This window comes from Podarcis muralis, chromosome 4 (genome assembly GCF_964188315.1).
Source record: "Podarcis muralis chromosome 4, rPodMur119.hap1.1, whole genome shotgun sequence".
Taxonomy (NCBI): Eukaryota; Metazoa; Chordata; class Lepidosauria; order Squamata; family Lacertidae; genus Podarcis; species Podarcis muralis.
Genome location: NC_135658.1, coordinates 47,585,007 through 47,605,715, shown reverse-complemented (window position 1 = coordinate 47,605,715; position 20,709 = coordinate 47,585,007). Strand labels below are relative to the sequence as shown.

At 41.5% G+C, this 20,709-nt stretch overlaps 2 protein-coding genes and 1 long non-coding RNA gene across 3 annotated transcripts in view; 1 reads left to right on the top strand and 2 right to left on the bottom strand.

Annotated features, from left to right (window-relative positions):
* Window positions 1-1,149, bottom strand: part of LOC144327502 (uncharacterized) — a 1,565-nt gene extending 416 nt beyond the window's left edge. The window contains exon 1 of the long non-coding RNA XR_013392569.1: window positions 1,011-1,149. This is a non-coding gene — a long non-coding RNA (uncharacterized LOC144327502). The remainder of the gene's footprint in view (window positions 1-1,010) is intronic.
* The window catches only part of RBM11 (RNA binding motif protein 11), a 9,592-nt gene extending 7,924 nt beyond the window's left edge, over window positions 1-1,668 (bottom strand). Inside the window, exon 1 of the mRNA XM_028726933.2 lies at window positions 1,271-1,668. Coding sequence (XP_028582766.2) covers window positions 1,271-1,372 — 102 coding nt within the window. The 5' untranslated portion in view covers window positions 1,373-1,668. The remainder of the gene's footprint in view (window positions 1-1,270) is intronic.
* Window positions 1,060-20,709, top strand: LIPI (lipase I). Its single transcript, XM_028726931.2, is given in 12 exon segments — window positions 1,060-1,167; window positions 3,699-4,046; window positions 4,049-4,130; window positions 6,019-6,395; window positions 7,638-7,746; window positions 8,797-8,898; window positions 9,942-10,031; window positions 12,811-12,978; window positions 13,704-13,799; window positions 15,213-15,324; window positions 15,980-16,153; window positions 19,309-20,709. Coding segments are annotated over 11 exon segments (1,422 nt in total). The 5' UTR covers window positions 1,060-1,167; window positions 3,699-4,010; the 3' UTR covers window positions 19,385-20,709.

Here is a 20,709-nt window from a genome sequence, read left to right as displayed (position 1 = left end):
TTCTGTTTTACCAGCTCTAAGGTACAGAGAATGGGTGAATCATATGCATGTAACAAAGTTATCAGAAAGCTATTAGGTGCCAATTTAGTGAAGGTGGGAACAAGCAGAACTTTCCCGTCATTGATTATTTGTGCTGTGCTACTGGAGATGAAAGCATTTCTGCTTTATAAAATGTAAGTATCCATGTCGAAGCAAGAAAACCAAAATGGGAAGGTTATGAAGCACAGAGAATGAAGGAAAAGTCTTCCAGCAATATCACTGTAGAAAGAGGGGATAAGTCGAAACAAGATGCTAGCAGTTAGCCTGACGAAGAAACATAAGGAAACCACGAACCTTCCCCCATTTATTTTGTGTTTATTGTTAAGGGTGTGGTAAGCTATTATCAGTTGCTTGGCATGCCAAAACACAACAAGAACCATGATTAAATTGTGGTTAAAACTGGAAGGCAATGATTGATAGCAAGTATGTATGAATTATCTGACACCTGGGAAACAAAGAAAGAGGCCCTTTCCACCTAAGATTGCAACCATTCTCTGGGAAGTTCCCAACATTTAATATGTTTATCAATCACATTTCCTTCCTTTACTTCCATTCCCATTGCTTTCAGTGGTTGTCTGAGAATTTTTGAGAAGATGGGGAGAACATAGAATAATAGAATCTTACGAGTTGGAAGGGATCCCAAGGGTCATCTAGTCCAACCCCCACAGGGCTTGCAGGCCACATGGAAATTAATGTAGCATTTCACCTAATTTTACGTCTGTACTTCAAAAAACTTCACTTTTTAAATTTTTGCCTGGTGTACCAAAAAAAGGCAGTTAGCACCACAGTCCTAACATGGAGAAAAAGGTGACAACCCTTTTGGGTTTTAAGAACATGGTCATAGTTTTCATTTTGTATTGCCTTTATTTTCAGTCACCTTGAGAACTGACCAGCCACCCTGAATATCAAGCTTCCTGAATATTTACAAGAAAAAAAACACATAAATAAATAAAGCCCTGTTTCAGGCAAACCTAGCTTCTGATGACTATTTTATCTTTCCATTTTATTTTGTTTAAGGCACCTCTTGGTACATTTCACACATCCTCGATGGAATGGAAAAGGACTGAAGCCTTGCTTCATACTGCGAATTTAAAACTCCTGACAAAAATCTTCCACCTGCTGCTCCTTGTAAGCATTCCTCCTTCCCCGCTGCCGACGGCTTGCCAGCCCCGCCCACTTCCAGATCTCCCCGCCCACCTGCCAAGGTGGCCCCGCCCCCCGCCCCTTGCACCTGCAGGAAAAGCTCGTAGAGAATCTCCTCTTGCACGCGGCTCTCCAAGTTCCCCACGAAAAGCGTCCGGTCCGGCTCGTCTGCCTTCCCTGGGCTTGTCATGACAGCGGCCAGCAGCCCAGCTGTGCACGAGAGACGCAGGGAAGAGCCAGTCAAGGCGGCAGCTCCATCTGCGCGCTGGGATAGCAGCTGGAAAGTGGGTGGGGCAGGTGGGGGGAAGGGGGCGGGGCTGCCGCGGAGCCGAAGCTAAGCGAGAGAGGCCGTAAAGCAGCGGACGCGCACGGCAGGCAAAAGAGGGGGGGCCGAGGGTCAGCGCGCTTTACGGCACACCGAACCCTTGTTAAGCAGACGGGGGTTAAGGAGCCGCCACCCTCCCTGCCGGGTATCCTAGTAACTGAGTGACGGGGCTGTGGAGAGGGGCGGGGTTTCCCCAGCTGCAAAGCGACCGCCCCGCCCTCTCCGCCGTCGGAATTGGCAAAGTCACCCCTGCGCTCTTTTGCCTCCTGCGGCGATTGCGTGGTCCAGAGTAGCGCAGTGACACACACACACACAGTGTGATTCACAACACCTTTCCTTGGCATTTCTCTGAGAAAAGCGTGTCTTATGTGCATTAACGTTGTGGCACTACAAACTGGCGCTACACAACTCGAATCAATCCCGAGGGTTATTTTTAACTCGGTGCTTTTATTTTATTTTTGCAAACACTCTCTCTTAACTTTTTACGGTTTTATTTCAGCGCCCCGAGGTGCCCCTCCCTCCGACGTTGTGAACTGCAACTCCCATCCTCCTTGACGATTGGCCGTGCTCGCTCGGAATGATGGGAGTTGTAGTCCAAAACATCTGGAGGGCGTCATAGTACTGCCCAGGATGCTCTCTCGTCACCATGCTTGGTCGCCTCGCTCTTCTTTTCCCCGCCCTCCTAACTCGTCACCTATCTGCAGTCTAATTTCTCTTTCCTTCTGTTACCCTTCCTTATGGGGAAAAAAATCCCGAGAAAGGGAGGGAGGCTGTTGAACAAGCCTGCTCCTCTTACAGCTGGGCTGTCCCTCCCACCAGCTGTCCTGCGGTCACAATCCTTATGATCCGCTATATGTTATTGCTTGGTGTATAATGTGTTGGTACGTGCGTTTAATGTTCATTATTTTTTTCTGGGCATGCAACTATTATTAAACATATTTCACTAATAGAGACGCGGGTGGTGAGTTTGAAATAACTGGAGGCTTCCTAAACATTGTCTGCCATCTTGTGGCACATCTTGATATTGCACTAGCATTTCAATGAGATGGAGTTCTCGGATTAATTGAGTACAGTATCAGCAAAGCTGTTTTTAGCTGCGTGTAAATAATTTAAGATAAAATATATTCGCATTTAAATCGGTTTAGCACAAATTGCTTTTAGAAAATTAACTGATGTTTTTCAGAAGAAATAAAACGCATTGTCACAATGACTTTCAGCTAAAAATGACCGCCTTGTCATCTTTTTAATTTTGATCTTTATAAAGTTCTAGATGACTCCCCCCCCCCCAACCATCCCAGGAACTGCAGTTTGTTAAGGGTTCTGAAAGCTATTAGGAGACCACTATTCCCCCCACAGAGCTACAATTCTCATAGTGCTCTAACAATCCCAGGGAACTGTATGAATTGTAGCTGGGGGGGGGGGGTGTCCTCCTAACAACTCTCAACATCCTTAACAAACTATAGTTCCCAGGGATCTTTAGGGGAAGCCATGGCTGTTTAAAGTGGCATGATGATGCTTTCAATGTATGGCACAGCGAGGACTTGGTCACAAATTTGGCAAATATATGCTGTGCAAACTGATTTGAACCTCTTGGACAGGAAACCTGCATCCTCAAAAGACTGGACTTCTTCCAGTGAGGAAGATGGTGGGAAAATGTACTGGAAAGCATGGGAGAACTGTTGCTTAACACAGACCGCCGAGACCACAAAACACCCGAGCACAATTCAAAGTGTTGGTGCTGACCTTTAAAGCCCTAAACAGCCTCGGTCCAGTATACCTGAAGGAGTATTTCCATCCCCATCGTTCTACCTGGACACTGAGGTCCAGGGCTGAGGGCCTTCTGGCGGTTCCCTCACTGCGAAGCTGAGTTACAGGGAACCAGGCAGAGGGCCTTCTCGGTAGTGGCGCCCGCCCTGTGGAACGCCCTCCCACCAGATGTCAAAGAGAAAAATAACTACCAGACTTTTAGAAGAAATCTGAAGGTAGCCCTGCTTAGGGAAGCTTTTAATGTTTGATGCATTACGGTATTTTAATATTTTGTTGAAAGCTGCCCAGAGTGGCTGGGGAAGCCCAGCCAGATGGGTGGGGTATAAATAAATTATTATTATTATTATTAGTCTAATCTCCCCACAAACAAATCAGGGTAAATACACATTAAATCGCCAGTGTTGTCTAATCTTTCTGCAAACAGGTTAGGCTGAACACTCTTTAAGCAAGTAACCTGGAAGTAATCCCTTCTACATCCCACCGAACCTGCAATGTTGCCTCTTGCATTCTACATCAAGTATCTGCTATCAAGATACAGAGTCCTGTAAAACAAGGTTCCAAGAAGTCCAAGAGAGTTTAAAAGGAACAGAAACTGCCTACATAAGTTAGTTGGAAAGGAGGAGTCACCAGATTGCAAAAGCATAAAGGCCGGGTTTCACTCTGCCAGGTACTTCCTTCTAAACACCACACCCATTTTATCAGTGACTCTTAATTGAATACTGAAGCAAACGGCAGCATGTTAAAAGGAGAAAGCAACACCCTCCTGAAATGTGGTGGTTACACGCTGCTTTTCAAAGATCACCAGTGTTGGGATTATGTGTCTTCACCTGTTTCGTGGCTTGGTGTGTGAGAGCAGGTAAGATAACCAATTACAAGTTCCTCATGTATTTTTGCTAAAAGGAAACGAAGCATACATTTCAGACTTTCAGACGGTATTGTGTGAGTCATGATTCTCAGTGCCTGTCAGATTAACTTGACTCCTTCACAAACAGTACAAAGGTTATTCCTTCGTTGTAAAACAAATAAAGGTGCCTTTGACCTCTGGACAAAAAAATGCAGCTAGATTGACCTTGTGTGGCGAAAGAGAGCAGGAAAAAATAGTAATCCCTTGCTGCTGAGATGTAATAGTGTAGCTCTACCGCTGAATATAGTGTATAGTATAGAGGACTGGCTCAGTGATAGAGTATGTGTGTCGCATGCAAATGTTTCCAGAATCAATCCCTGGCACCTACAGTTAGAAAACTAGAAAGCTGTGGTCAGAAAAGACACCACTAGGCTGGATGGACCAGTGGTCTGACTCAGTATAAAGCAGATTCATACAATTTAAACATCTAAGACCTTGATTCTTCAGAGCATGCTTATTCAAAAATTACTCTCAATAAACTATTCTCTCATATGAACCTGCCCAGGCCCTGAGATCTTCAGGGGAAGTCCTTCTCTCGGTCCTGCCACTCTCACAGGCATGCTTGATGGGGACTGGAGAGGGCCTTCTCAGTGGTTGCTCCCTGATTTGGAACTCCCTTTCCAGAGAAGTTAGACTGGCTGCCCTTTCCTTTCCAGAGAAGTTAGACTGGCTGCCTTCCACTGGCAGATGAAGACCTTTTTATTCAAATAGGCCCTTAGGATCTGACTGTTTTGAAGGAAATAATTAGTGCTGTTTTTATCATTGTTGCTTTTGTATTTTTAATACATTTTAAAATATTGTTTTATTTTGATTAGCATTTAATTGCTTTTTAATGATTATCTTAATATATTTTTAGCTTTTTCTATTTTAACTGTGTTTTTTTATCTGCCTTGAGTCTGGGGAAAAGGCTGGAAACAAACAAACAAACCTAGAACAGAAGCCTAAGCATGTCATTATTTTAAAAAGTTATTTACTTCTCACATTCAGACGGATCATAAATTATATCTGTACAAAGATATGGGTGTCTCAGACACACAAAATGACAGAAGATCAATGTGAGGTTTTGCACTGATGTTGACTGACACTGTGGAACAGTTTATGTTTGCTGTGTTACATTTAACATATTCAAGTTGTATGTGTCCAATGCATTTTTGTATTGTAGCAGTTACATTGTAGGTATTTTCAGCCTGCAGGCATTATCTTTGACACAACAGGAACGTTTTGTGACAGAAAGGTATTAAAAGCAACCATTCTAACCATAAAAATGCACACATTATATTAAAAGGACTAACACAGGTTAGGGACGGTGGAATTTTCATTCTTTGTGATAGAGCTTGTTTGAATGACAGTAATTTGAATGCATTTCAAGATGTAAGCTTGTCATAATGGTAAAACTCAATGAAACATTTGCAAAATATGGCCTGTTTAATCAGATGCAGTGTTGTATTAAACAGAGCAGACTTGGACCAGCCAGCCCAGGTTCAAATCCTTTCTCATGTGAGCCAAGATGCTTGCTGGGTGACCTTGGGTAAATTCCTGATTCTGATGCAGCAATAAACCACTAGCACATTTGCAAAGCTAAGCAGGGTCCAGTGTGGTTTCAAATTGGATGGGAGACCACGTATTGCAGGGGGTTGGACTACATGACCCTCAAGGCCTCTTCCAATTCTACAATTTTATGAGGCCAAGCTCCTTTACAGGTTTGTTGGGAAGCTAAAACAGGATAGTAATGAAGTAAGCTTCCTTGTATACTTTGTAGGTCGGTGAGGTAAATTGTGGTTTTAAAAAGAATTGTCTTAACTGATAAAGTGTTTTATTTCTCACTTATTTTATCTTTCAGATACAGAACAAGAATGCCCTAAATTTACTGATCTTAACATAGGCAATGCCGTGATTGGTACAGATGTAAAAGTGCAACTGCTTTTGCACACAAGGAGAAACCAAAACTGTGCAGAGATTCTCAGTGAAAACAATCTAACGGCTTCTACACATCTAAATCTGACCAAGCAAACTATTATTATTATTCATGGTTACAGATTTACAGGTTCCCCACCAGTATGGATTGATGAAATTCAAGCGCTTCTGCTTAAAAAGGAAGACAGCAATGTTATAATGGTAGATTGGAATCGGGGTGCCACGACTGTGTATTATCCTAGTGCTGTTAAAAATGCCAAGACAGTAGTAGGAATTTTGAACAATCTTATTGACCAAATGCTGGTAAGGAAGCCATGACACAACAGCCTTCTTACCTCTCTCTAATCCAGTATACTGTCTTATAAGGGTGACAGGACCTTGGTTAGTTCTTGGTAAATGTACCTCGTATAAGGGTGTAATGAGATGTATGACCTTTCACTGTTTGCTTTGCCCTTCACATTATGCTTTTGCGTATATGGAAAATATTTTTGTGCAGAAAAATGTGTGAACTCACATGCAGACTAACACTGCAATAATTGCACGGTTGTAAATGTGCCACAGATCCATGGCGAATCATACTTGCCCAGGATTTGTAAACACAGTAAAAAAAAAAAAAAAAGGTCTGCACATGATCTGCATAGCTCTCACACTTTTTTATAACATGAAATTTCTTGCCCTCTAGGAAAAATAAAAATGTGTGAAGTAGCCCTTGGAGCTGAGGCACATCAGCCACAGCAAACTAGCAGCGGCTGCTTTCATGTTTGATGATGCATTGGCTCCAAACTCCTCCTGAAGCATGCTGCTGAACTTGCTGCCGTGTGCAATACTGAACTGTCTTGTACTCTCCCACATTTTGATGGGTCTACAATGGCAAGAAATAATCAAACCTGGACAGCCTGTAGCTCATTGGAAGAGCTTGACATACAAAGGGCCTCAGGTTCAATCTTTAGCATGTCCAGCTAGGGCAAGGAAAGACTTCTGCCCAAAATCCCAGAAATCCACTGCTTGTTAAGGGAAATTGTAAACAGTACAGAGCTAGTTCCCAGGAAAAGGGATTGATTGTTAAATCACTCTGAAAATTGTTGCTCTGTTTCCTAACAACTCTCAGCTTCCTTAACAAGCTACAGTTCCCATAATGAATTGGCGGAAGCCATGGCTGTTTAAAGTGGTATCAAAGTGCTTTAAATATATGATGTGAATGTGGTCATAGTCTCCTTGTTTCCCTTGCTTTACTGCACTGAAGAAAGTGGTTGCTCATGCTACATAGAAATAACCAGAAATATAGTCAATGTGGGTATGTATTGCCTAGTAATAAATATATGGCATTTTTGGTACCGTTAAAGAGGCAACAAAGGCATTAATTTTCTGCTACAAAGAACTTCCTTTTGAAGTTGCTAAGAAATTGTTTCATGTCTCATCTTCTCTTGAAAAGCCTTTGGACTTCCAAAGCTGGAACATGGCTATTTAAGAAAGAAGAATAAAAGCTGGTTTGCCCTCTGTGGTTCACATTCCTATAACCTTCTATCCATACATATTTACTGACAGGCAAATGGAGCGTCTCTTGACTCTGTATATATGATCGGAGTAAGCCTTGGGGCTCATATAGCTGGATTTGTTGGGAAGGCATACAATGGCAAAATTCGCAGAATTACAGGTAAGTGTTAAAAACTGGACATTCTGGTGTTTTATTCTCTATTCTCATTCTTGTTTCCCTATGCTGAATGATTCAGTTTGTCATAGAAAGCAAACAAAGTCAAGCTGGCTTAGTCACCCAACATAAGGTACAGTGCCTGAGGTGGGTTTAAGTGAGTTGGCCATAGTCATGCACATAGTTGAAATTTGACCACCTTCTAAAAGATACAGTTTAAACCAGGGACAGCCAACATGGTGCCCTTCATATGTTTTGCAGTGCAATTCCCACCTGGTCCAGCCAGCATAGCCAATGGTCAGGGATGTTGTGGACATATAATCTACAACATTGGCTCTTGTGGTGTTCTGCATTATTTTCTAAACTTATAATGTATGTTTGTGTTTATAAATGTTTTGTGAAAGCTGCTTGGAGATCTTTGGCTAACAAGCAACTAAACAGTCAGATTATTATTATTATTATTATTATTAATGTACCAAGTTGGCAACTTCTGACTTAAACAATGAAAAGGCAGCTTCTGGTGACGCCCTTCCTCAGTTTTTAAAGTAGAACCAGTGGAGGTCAGCTGTTGTTTAAAGAAATCTCAGTCAACACTGACCTTCAGCAAACACACCATGAATGCAAAGATGTTCAGGAATATGAAACAAGAGTTTACCACTTTAATCCCAAATACTTGGGTCAGAATTTACAAAGCATTAAGTATTTTTTAGTTACCTTGAATTCAACTGTTCAGTGAAAGTGATTGCTGCAATCAGTGGGCTTACATTCTCTCTGATAATCCTGACCTGCATCCTTCTTTCCTTAGGGAGGAGAACGGGCAAATTGGAGAGAAAGCTCATTTATTTAAATAGCGGGTGTGTTTTATATTACTGTTAAATTACTTTTGTGCTGATGAAGCTTAACAGTTGGGAGGAACCTTGTTGACTATATACTTGTGTGTTTTATCCTGCTGTGGTCTGCTTCCACTCAAATACTATTTACAGATTCGTATGTACATACATGTGTGTGTGTACAATTTTTATTATAATAAGCTAATTTTTTCATTTTTCATACCAGGTCTTGACCCAGCAGGGCCATCATTTACAGGAAAGCTGCCCAGTGAAAGATTGGATCACACTGATGCTCAATTTGTTGATGTTATTCATACTGATATTGATGGTAATTATACCATTTTGGATTTCCATTATCCTAATGGAGAATGATTCCCCACACCCCTAATCTGGTTTGCTGGGAGAAAAATAACTATTTCAAGTGTTCTGAAAGGCTTATACATAACCAAAAAACAAAAACAGTTTTTTATTCTTTTGAAGCAATACTACTGGCTGGTCTTGAATACACACTAGTTCAAACTCAATTCATTCAGGCAGAATTACTTGCACTGTTCATTTGTTCCTGGCCAGTGCAATTAACCAGTTTCTGTAAGTATCCCCAGTGGGTTTTGGTGAAAAAACCAACTGCTTTGAATTCACAGGAAGTCGTGCCTTTTCTTAAATAAAGGGGGAAAATGTAATGTTTATCTTGCTAGATTATTCAGATAAAAACTCTCAAGAATGGCTGATAGTTCCAAGTGTGTGTCTGCACAGGATTACAGTCTAAAAAATTGTATGAAACACAGCTTTTTAAAAGCCTGGGAAATAAAAAGGGCTTCACCTGGTGCTGAAAAGGAATCAGACTCACTGCCAAGTTTGGCTCCATGAGGAGAGCCTTCCGTTTTTTATGTTTGGTTCCCTGAACAATCTTAGAATTTATCAGGGCTGGCCCAATAATGGCATCTGGCAGGTCATTATGTTTGCCTGAGGAAAATGCCATCTGCTATTCCAGGGAAAACATGACCAACCTTGGCCAATTTATAACCCGCCTACTCACCCCATGCAAGATACCTGTAGGATGTTCTAGCCAAAGCATCGTTCACATAGTTGTCACACACTTGTCACTTAGTTATGTGTCCCTGGAGCCTGGGGAGTGTCTTGGTTCCAGTTTTTCTGAGCCTGCAGCAACATCCCTCCTCACCCTCAACTTCTGTGCATCCATTAGTTACATTTCCATAATACAATCTCATTGGTTGTTGTTATCTTTGTAAATATGAATAATAGTTTTTATTTGTCATTTTGAACATTCTGACAAATGCATGAGAAAAGTGTTATCATTTATTGTGAAATGACATCTGCATTTTTCTTCACTATGTGTTTTATTTTTCTTAGCTTTGGGCTACAGGGAGCCTTTGGGAAACATCGATTTCTACCCAAATGGAGGAACAGATCAACCTGGATGCCCAAAAACAATATTCAGTGGTAAATACAGATAAATTAATTCTAATAGATAAAAACATCAGGAAGGGTTATGCTCTGGAATCAACTGGGTTTTCACAAATCAACTGGCAAATATATTAGCATCATTAAATAAATATTTCCTGGCAGGATGGTGGAATGGTCCTCCTGACTGATATTCTTTACATGCACCCTTTATAGTGTCATTCTCCCTTTTGAAGCGAAAAGACTGCACCAATTTTAATACATAGGTTTCACCTTGAGGTGGGACTGCTGCTTCTAATTAAGGTTTTCTCCTATGGAAGGAAAAGAAACTTTACAGTCTTTTCTATGCATTGTACTTTATGTACTGTGCAATACTAGGAAATGAAATTGGTTGGGTTTTGAAGCTGAGTTAAAGCGTGTGATTTCTGTGGTGCAATGGGCCAGTGCGTCTGGCTGTTAACCAGAAAGCTGGTGGTTTGAGCCCACCCAGGGATGGCTGTGGTCAGGATTCCTTCATTGCTAGGGTTTGAACTAGATGGCCCTTGGGGTCCCTTCCAATTCTATGGTTCTACAAATGATTTTGCTTAAATTTATCTCAAAGCTTTCATGGGTTATCCTGTTCTAAATAAATTTGTAGCATAACTGCCTCTCCAAGTTAACTATTGTTGCAAGGGTTACTGAGATAATGGATGTGAAGTGCTTTGAACACTCAGGGTTGTTGTGTGTTTGTGGAATGCTTGGGTGAAGAGCATTCCACTCACACAATGACAGTTCCCCTTCCTTTGCTCCCATTTCAGCATACCTCCCCCCCAATTGGTTACAGAGAATCTCCCCAAGCCTCTGGAGCAGATTATGAGGGTGCACAGGGGGGGTGGAGAGGAGTGGAGGACGAAGTTCCATTGCACAAGCAGATGCCTTTCTCAAGCAGAAGGATCTGATACAACCTCAGAAATGTCACATTACCATATGAACACCATATGTTTACAACATTGTGCATTGCTAAAATTATATTCCAGAATGCCAGTGTGGCTGAAGTAGGCTCAGTCACAATGAGTCTAGTTACAAGAGAGCAGCAGTCAGTTCTAACTGAAGAAATACCTGCATTGCACTTATACAGGGAATCAGAAGTTTCCTTAACATCTGCCAGGGCTTCAGCAAAGACATGATAAGAACGCCTGCACAAGCAATACAGATGGAATAGCTGCTTATAGCTGAAAGCATGAGAGTGGGATGTCATGTTCACAACATTATTGCATGTTCTTTTACAAGTGCAGATATCTGCTATGAAAACTGTCCATAACTGAAGGGGAGAAAGAATAGAGATGGATGGCACCAAACTAGGAATCTCCAGAGAAAGAGTCTTCTAGTGATGGCAGTCCCAAGAAGGAGCCATGGGCCCATATGAAGCCATGGGCACCATAGCTCACATCACCCCTGAACCACCAAAAGGCACCTCTGCCACCAGACTCCAATGACTGGTCCACACATACCTTAGAGGAGAGCCTTGAGGAGATGTCCTTACAGCCTGAAGCCACAGGACCTAGATGTCCTGGATCCCCAGCCTACCTGGCAGCATATGCAGTATGTCAAATCCAAAGTTCAGCTGTCAGGAAACATGGTCTGGAGGGCAATCCACATAAGCAAAGTCCATCAGTCCAGAAACACAATCCAGAGTCAAACCCAAAGCAGTCCTGTAGAAGTCCTGCAGCACCCAAAGCAAGCTCCATCAACATAGACAGCTGAGCAGACACAGTCAGCTTTGCCTTCCCTTTTATTCCTTGCATGTTAGTTGCAGCATCTGGGCTTGTCAGGACATGTGACCCTCACCTGTTCTGAGGCTACTCCAGCTGAGGAATCACACACCTCCTCCCAGAGCTAATGAGCCGCACCTGGGCTGTGGTCCCTGGCCTGCCTCGGCCTCCAAAGTCATACCTCCCACTTCTCCCTGTGCCCCAAAACCTGCCTTGTTTGTGAAGACAGCGGCTTCTCTGGCTCTGATGAACTAGTTGAGTCTCTAGTTACTGGATATGCAGCCTAAGGAATCCTCCACTTTCTTCAGGACACTGCTGAGGCAACTTGTATGTTTTGCCTCAGCAGCAAGGTCACTATTTGTGGTCTTGAAATCCCAAACCTTGGTCTCTCTCCAAGGTGCTGATCCTTGCCTTTCTGTATGGAACCCTGGGACCACTGGCCTCCTCCTTGCATCAGCTATCACATATTCTCAGTGGTGGTTATCCCTATAGATCAGAATATAGACTAGGGATGAGACTTGCTATAGAAAACACAGCTTCTTGTGAGTTGGCTATTGTGTCCCATGATGGGAATCTGTGCAAGAACTGATTGTAGGAAAACATAAAATGATGCAAAAGTCAAATTTGCCACTTTAAAACATAATACTGTTTAGCACATGGGCCACCACTATTTGACATGCAGCCTTTTTTTTGTAAGATTCACATTAATTTGGCAAGCTTTTATATATGCTTAGATGACAACCTAGTCTTACACTGATAATCAATGCTTTCCCCCCTAACAAAATGTTTAGGGATACTCTCATTTTGACTCAAGAACATCACCATTTTATAGTTCAAATTGGGGAAAATAAATACAGTAAATGGACAAAAGTACAAAGATTCACAAAATGTTTAGGGGTATGTGTACCCCTGTGTCCCCCCAGGGGAAAAATCACTGCTGATAATCTATAAAAGGAAAATATTGGTTGGACTTAAAATGTTGTTGCTTAATAATATTAGTATTGCTTTTATAAAACTAACATTGTATTGCTTCATTGTTTCTTTTGTAACACTTTCTCTACTTTAAGGCACTCAGTATTTAAAATGTGATCATCAGAGATCTGTTTTCTTGTACATGGCATCCTTGAAACAGAATTGTAATGTAACTGGATACCCTTGTGACTCGTACGTAAATTATAGGAATGGAAAATGCGTGCACTGTGAAGCTTTTCAGCCACTCCCATGTCCAGTTTTGGGTAAGAGCTATTAATTATCCTGCAAGTGGAAACAGCATGCTATGGATAATTTCTTGGTTGTGCAATAATGAAGAAACTGGCTGTGCACAGATAATTAAACATTAGCTTAATAGACCAGTTATATGCATGTATTTCATACACCTGCACATCACCCCTTTGCTTCTGCTTTGCTGCTGGTGCAAACCAAGGAATCAAACCAGGAAGTAACTGCACTTCCTGTTACACATGAACCAGGAATTACTGTTGATGTCTTCCAAATAGGTTCTAAGTTATCTTCTGAATCTGACTTGTTTTGGGGGTGTTCTTGTCCTTATGGTTTGCACAAGACAAAAGAAAAGCAGTTAAGCCAACTAATCCAACTGAACTGAGGGCAATTGTGGCTACTCTCTGAGTATCTCTTCTTCACCACACCATCGTCTGCATGGGGCCACAAGCTTAGTAAATCAGTAAAGCAAGATGACTAATAGTGACATAAGACAGAAAGGAATGAACATATATATTATATTATAGCTGGAGTGACAAAGGAGCCAAAGTGTAATCCATTTTCCTGTGCATAAACCCACTGACTAATAGAACTCAGCATGCATTACTTGAGTCTAAGTTCTTATGAGCTGATGTTAGTTTTCATTTCCCAGAACGTTATATAACAAAAACCAATCTTCATGATTTTTATCTTTCCTTTGTTTGTTAATTTTCTGCTGAACACATTCCAATTTAAATTTCAGGTTATTATGCTGATAAGTGGAAGGACCGTTTAATTGAAAAGAACCCTCCTGTGACAAGAGCTTACTTTGATACTTCAGACAAAGACCCATTCTGCAGTAAGTGATTAACCATTCTCTCTACCCTTTCTCCAGTTTTCATTATCTAATAACATTATGAACAAACTGCTTTTTGCTGTACAGATAGCATGGCACACTCTTGATTAAACTTCGTTCTCTGTTGCTGTATTGTTTATGCTCAGAAGATCTATGTGTAGGAAGGGGAAAATGCTGAAAACAGGAAATTATCTGGGCACCTGGTAAAAGATGACAAATGAGCTGGAAATGAGATTCAGCTGGATTTGCATTGGATAATCAGAAAAAAATATTAATTTAAGAATTGCAAAGAAAGAGAAGCAAGTTAACTAGGTGCTTGCTCCAATGCATTGCATCATGATTTGTATGTCAATGTGATTTTCAGATGCTCACATTTCTGTGGGTTTGAAAATTTGATGTGTGTCAGCCAATCCTTGCATGCTGCATGGGAATAGGGGGATTACAGTATCATCACCAGTTTTACTTGTACATATGACCAGTGCTATTTTTCTAGAAAAAGAGGTGCCAAAGCTCACCACGAACTTCTCCCTTGTTCTCTTAGAATGGCAATGGCACTCATTTACAATATGCATAGTAAGCATAAAGCACCACCACATCATGAGATGAATACTAGCATTTTAAAACCATCTAACTTAGTATTAAGTACCTTTGATAGTATTAAATTCACAGATATTAGACCTACATTCTGTAATACAATATTACAACAATACAATGCTTCAAACATTTAGTTTTGCTTTCTCAGTTAAGATGGATCTATCGTTATCTTTTTTTTCTCTTGGCAAACATGATTGGTGTCTACACAACAAAAGGATTTTAATGACACTTAATAGTCTGAATTTTTTTCACCCAGCAGAATCTGAGGGAGGGACAGTTTGGAGATGGGGAGCTAGGTACAGAACAGATGGTTTTGAATTCTGGCTGAACTGGATGCAGCCTGGGGGTTGTAGAAGTTGCTCTCTGGGAATTGAAGGCAAGATCAGTGGTTTTGATGCCTCCCACCGGACACTATTTGCTTCTACTATGCTATGTTTGCAGTGTATGTTTCCTTTACAAATACAGTGGTACCTCGGGTTACATACGCTTCAGGTTACAGACTCCGCTAACCCAGAAATAGTACCTCGGGTTAAGAACTTTGCTTCAGGATGAGAACAGAAATCGTGCTCCAGTGGCACGGCAGCAGCAGGAGGCCCCATTAAAGTGGTGCTTCAGGTTAAGAACAGTTTCCGGACCTCCAGAACGAATTAAGTACTTAACCCGAGTTATCACTGTATGCAAAGAGATCACAAGTCTCAAGAGTGCTCTCAAACTGAAATCCCTGGCCATAGCACCACTTGGGGAAGGGCAGCTGAGGTTATTTTTTGCTGAGCACAATATTTTATTGCATTAATTTACCATTCTTTCCTCCTCTCCCTTCAGTGTATCATTACTCTGTGGATATTATTACCTGGAACAGAAATAGTAGGAGAGGTTTCATAAACATCAAAATAACAGATAATGCTGGAAATACAACAGAATCCAAAATCAATAGGTGGGTCTTATTTTAGTCAATCTTTTCTTTATAGAAGTCACTTCAGCCATAAGTATACCTAAGTCCCATTGAGATAAGTGATACTTATTTCCCAGTAAATTGCATTTGGAATGAAGTGGCAGTTTGAAGATAAATATACAGAAACACTGCAAAATACAAATAGTTGTGTCTGTTTTGTCTTTTAATCAGTGTGATGCAATGGCAAAGGTGCTGGCCTAAAGAAAAATAAGCATGTCTCATCAGTGTTGATGAGTTTGCAACCTGGCTTTGTTCCAATAAATATGGCAGGTTCAAAGCTAGGAAATAATACCAGGCATATAAGGAACGCCAAGAACATAACTGGTGTTTTTCTCTTATTGATTATGTGTGGATGAGAAAGCATGCGTAGTTGAGAATGAATATACAGGATGCTTGACATTTTCCCCTTCTGCTGATGCCCCTCTATTTTAGATATCTTTCTTCACCACCACTCAGGCCAGGCTCACTTCCTGTTTTGAAGACTGGCTATTTTTGCTGCCTGCCTGGGATTGCAAGAACAAGCAAGGGTTATCAACCGGCAGACATGGGTGGCAGGCTGTGTTTGGTTTGCAGAGCCACAAGTTGTAAAGACGTAGAATAGGTGTTGAACTAATAATGTGTCCTGATATCTCCTTAGCGGTGCAGCTGCATTTCACCAATATAGACAAGCCCATTTGCTTGCTGGATTTGACGTGGATTTCGACAATGTATCCAAAATAGCCTTGACATTTTCTACAAGGAATGCAATAGGCCCCAAGTACAAGCTTAGGGTCCTCCAAATGAGATTAAAATCTCTTTCAGATCCCCAAAGGTAAGCATATAGTTTTTCTTGCAACCTAACAAAACCTGCATTGATTGCCTTATTTGCAAGCCTCTGTGTGGACATCTTTTTATGTATAGTCCTTAAAATGACTATTAATAATGCCAACCTTATAAGCAGAGGACCATAGCAGTTTGTATGAGATCTAACTTTGATTTCAGCTGCAGAATTCTTCCTTTTATAATGCTCTTTAGCACATAGTTCTTACGAGGATCAGGAGACGACTGAAAGATGGAGAAATTATATACAAATGGGCCAGGGAACAAGTTATTGGGAGCATGTTGCACAATGGCAATAGGAGAACATGACTTTAACCTGATTGGACCTGGAGCAGAAATTTCAAAAAAGATAGCTGAGCTATCAAGGTCTTCTGCTCAATAACAGCATGGACCATGGGGTGCTGTAGAACAATGGCAGGGAACCTGCAATCATCCAGATGTTATTGGACTCCAAATCCCATGAGCCCCAGCCAGGATGGCCTATGGTCAGGGATGATGGGAGTTGTAGTCCAGCAGTACTCTGAGAGCCACAGGTTCTTAAGCCCTGCAGTAGAGGGTGGTTAGGTAGTATGAGAATTGTATTGAAATGAATAGCCCCCATGCCACCAGAGTAGTATGTGCACATGCATGCACATGCATAACAGGCAGCTGAGCTGCAACACCAAGCTAAAGACTGTGCAAGTGGTCAGTGAGAGTATTGCTGCATGCACCCCCATCTCTGAATAATGAGGGACTCTAGAGGTTCCAGCACTCACCTGGGGTTCCACTTCCTTTGAATGAAGGTTAGTGGCTATCTGGTTTTATTTGCACATATATTTGAGTGGAATACAGGATGGAAGGGCTCATTCAGCACAGCAAGGAAATCAAGTCCTTCTCTCCAGTTTCCAGCCAAACTTGCACACTAATTCTGCTATTGCTCTCCTACTTACAATATGATGTCGCTAGAACTAAGACTAAGTGGGGGGTTGGGGAAAGATGCCTACTCCCTCCTGAAGAACATCACCTCTCAGTTGTCTTCATAGCAACATGGCCTGCTCTTTTAGATTCTAATCAGAGTGCTTAGCTGGCCCTAGCTGGGGTCATTAGCTTACAAAGAGTCTGGTTTGACCAGTTCAGCAGGTCCCCAGTCTACTGCGACCCCCATCTCACAGATACTGCATAACAGGCTTGTTTGAGACCTACCGGCAACATCCAAACCAACCACAAATCCTTTTACAGAATGATGGGATAAATAATACAAAAAAGGAAGATTGTATATATTTGTTAATGCTGTCTTGGGCCAGGATTTCGTTCTAATCCTGACAACCAGGCTCAGGTAATGGTAGGGGGAGCTGTGACTGCTCGGAAAATAACTTCCTTAGCCAATTACCTTTGCATTCTGCGCAGCATTTTGTATACTCCACTAGACTTTCTTTAGTCCTAACTATTACTTGCTTCAGGCATGAATTCATTGGCCACAATCCAGCAGAGAATTAGACATACCTAAATGCCATTCATTTCAGTGACACTTAAGTGTGCATAGTCAATGCATTGGATTGTGACCACTATGGTTTTAGTTCTATATATACTTCATATGGACAGCAGGTGAACTTATTTATCAGTATATTACGTGCTTTGTATTGTGTGTGTGTTTTGTTGTTGTTGCTCATATACAATTATGCAAGTCTGGCTGGAATGACAACTGAATTATTACATTGCACAAAGTTCTTTATTACACAATCATAGGCTGTAATTGCATAATTGCATCTTGCAGTTGGGTAAAATATGTGAAATTGATGTGAACACACACATATGGCTTCTGTAGTTATTCATCATTACTGTAATTGCATAAACACTCAGAGATATGTTAAAAACAACAGTACTTAACCAAGCTCTAAATGTTAATTAAATTAGAACAAAAATAGATAAGGAATTGCACAGGCATGAAAGAATAATGCTCCAAAAATTATATTAATTTGTGATCTGCCAACAGTATCAAGTACAAAGCGGAAAGGCACTGGAGGAAGAGCTAACACAACCTCCCTCTCTCACCACAATGTACTTGGAAAAATAGCCTTGAGGAAAGGACCGTCAGGTCACATGACTCCTTCTTGTGTGTGCTTTGTGGAAGAGGCGTTTCCCCAAGAACACTTCACTATGCAAATATTGGTGGGAAATGTTTGAGCTGACTATCAACACCTCAAAAAATAGTAGTGTGGATCAGCTCTCCAATTGTACAGTGCAGGTGCAGCATTATGGGAAAAAATGATATATAAAACGACTCCTCCCTGTACATCCTTGTCATATTGATTTGGCCCGTTTGTGGTGTATTTAGGAGAACATTCCCAGGTGATCTTAAAAATCATGATAGAACCCGGGGGGGGGGGGTTGGATACATGGAATTGCACTGTCATTGTGCATGCTGGTTGACCTTCCAGTGACCACTCAGAAGCTCAGTTTGAACACATGGGGGGATCATTTGAGACTTTGAACCAACAGGTATCCCTGAGAACTGACACCTTTAATTAGAAGAATAAAAGAAGGCTCAGATGAAGATTTTCGAAGCCCAGATGGCTTCTAAGTAGTTTGCAGGACTAAGAGCCTCCTAATACCACATACATTATATGTAAAAGTGCTTTAAATAGGCAAGTGAGCATGCACTATATAATCTTCTCTGGCAGGTCTGTGTGTTCCCTAGTATGGAAAGGGGAAGCAGAAGGGGAATGGATAGGAGCTGCATCCTATTAGAGGATTTGAAGGTGGCAATTTTGCAAATAGGGGGCCTGTGGTGCAAAAGGTGGACAACTGCTAAAGATAGGAAAGCAGTCTGAGGGAAGGTTGCAATTAAGAAAGAGGTTGAAATCTGTAGTGCAGTTCAAAATGGAGTACAGTGGTACCAAGTGTGAGACTGAACAAAGAGGAAGACCTGAAGATGGCAGAAAAAAACTTTTTCAGAGGTCAAACACAGTGCCTAGCTGTTATGTGTCATCCCCAAATATATGGAATAGGGAGTTTTCTTGCCTTTCTGAGGCTGGAATGAAGACATCTTCCAATTTAGTTATGGTTGTATGGGTGAAGAGCAGTGCATTTTTCAAAAGCATCTTCAAAACAAAATAGATTAGGTAGTCTTTCTATTGATAATATATTACCTCACTTTTCTCTCTACAGGATTCAGCTATGTAGGTATGATTTTGTTCTGCTGGAAAATATTGAAATGACCTTCAGACCTATTCCATGCCATTGATATTGAAGTGTGAAACAATAGCATCTTTCAAACCCGCCTGCGTGCATAAAGCACAGACAGCACCGAGAAGTGGCATAGAGCTAAACTTGCTCCCTTCAAGAAGGTTGAACTTTCAAAGATTATGGCTCAGATTAAGGATCAGCGAACTGCTACAAGAAAATCAAATAATTTTGATGCATAAAGATGTGTATGCTACCAGCAATCAATTTCTAATTAACAAGAGGAAAATCGATACTGTGAATCATATTCTGTGTAGACTTAGACTACTGCCTTGCACACAATGCTGCTGATGTCCCATTGAAATTATAATTTCATCCCTATGTGCTTAGCAAAGCACATGAAAATATTGGGTTGTATCCAGCTAAGTTCTGCTCAGAGTGGATCCACTGAAATTAATGTACCTTTCCAGGAATTTCAGTGGGTCTTTTCTGAGTATGGCTAACATTGAATGGATTCCCCCTTTTCCCCACAATAAATTTCATGTCGGTAGAGGATGAGACTTTTAATCTCAGGTTGTGGGTTCAAGTCTCACGTTGAGCAAAAGATTCCTGCATTGCAAGGGGTTGGACTATATGCCCCTCGTGTTCACTTCCAGCTCTACAATTCTATGATTCTGTGACTGTATGTTAGACCAGTGTTTCCCAACCATGGGCCTCCAGCTGTTTTTGGACTACAACTCCCATCATCCCTAGCTAGCAAGACCAGTGGTCAGGGATTATGGGAATCATTCTTTGGGTCTGTGCATTATTGGAAAAGGCCTTGTTGGTGGAGAAGACCACATTGTAGCTCACAGCCTCACAAAAGCCAGCTAAACTGAGACTATAAAATGGATCAAGTTGCTACTTTGGGATATTAGAAATGATGAAAACTAGACAAAGAAGCAAAAGTTTAGCCCCTTTCAGGTGTTTGAAACCCATAGATGCGGAATGCATAAAGGTGCTATGCGGAATGCATGAGCTAATCCTCTCCCCTAGGTGCCAGTGCATATGCCAGCCATAGACTCTGGCTGTTCACCCAGCTGGAGGAGATGTCCACTGTTCAAGGATAGGAAACCTTTTCCAGCCTGAGGGCCACAGGCATGAGGAGGGTGCAGCACAAGGCCAGTAAAAAGTGTGGTCTGGGAAGAGGGAATATGTCCCGCAGGGAGTCCTAATGGCCAGGGAGAGAGAGGCCTGAAGTTTCTGTCCCCTAGACCAGCCTGTATGTTCCAGTTAGCCCACCATGTCTGCAGTTCCTAAACAGGCATCTAACAGGTACTCATATATTCTTCAGCATGTGAACATTATGATTTTAATGTACATTTAATAAAGATTTGTTTATTTCAA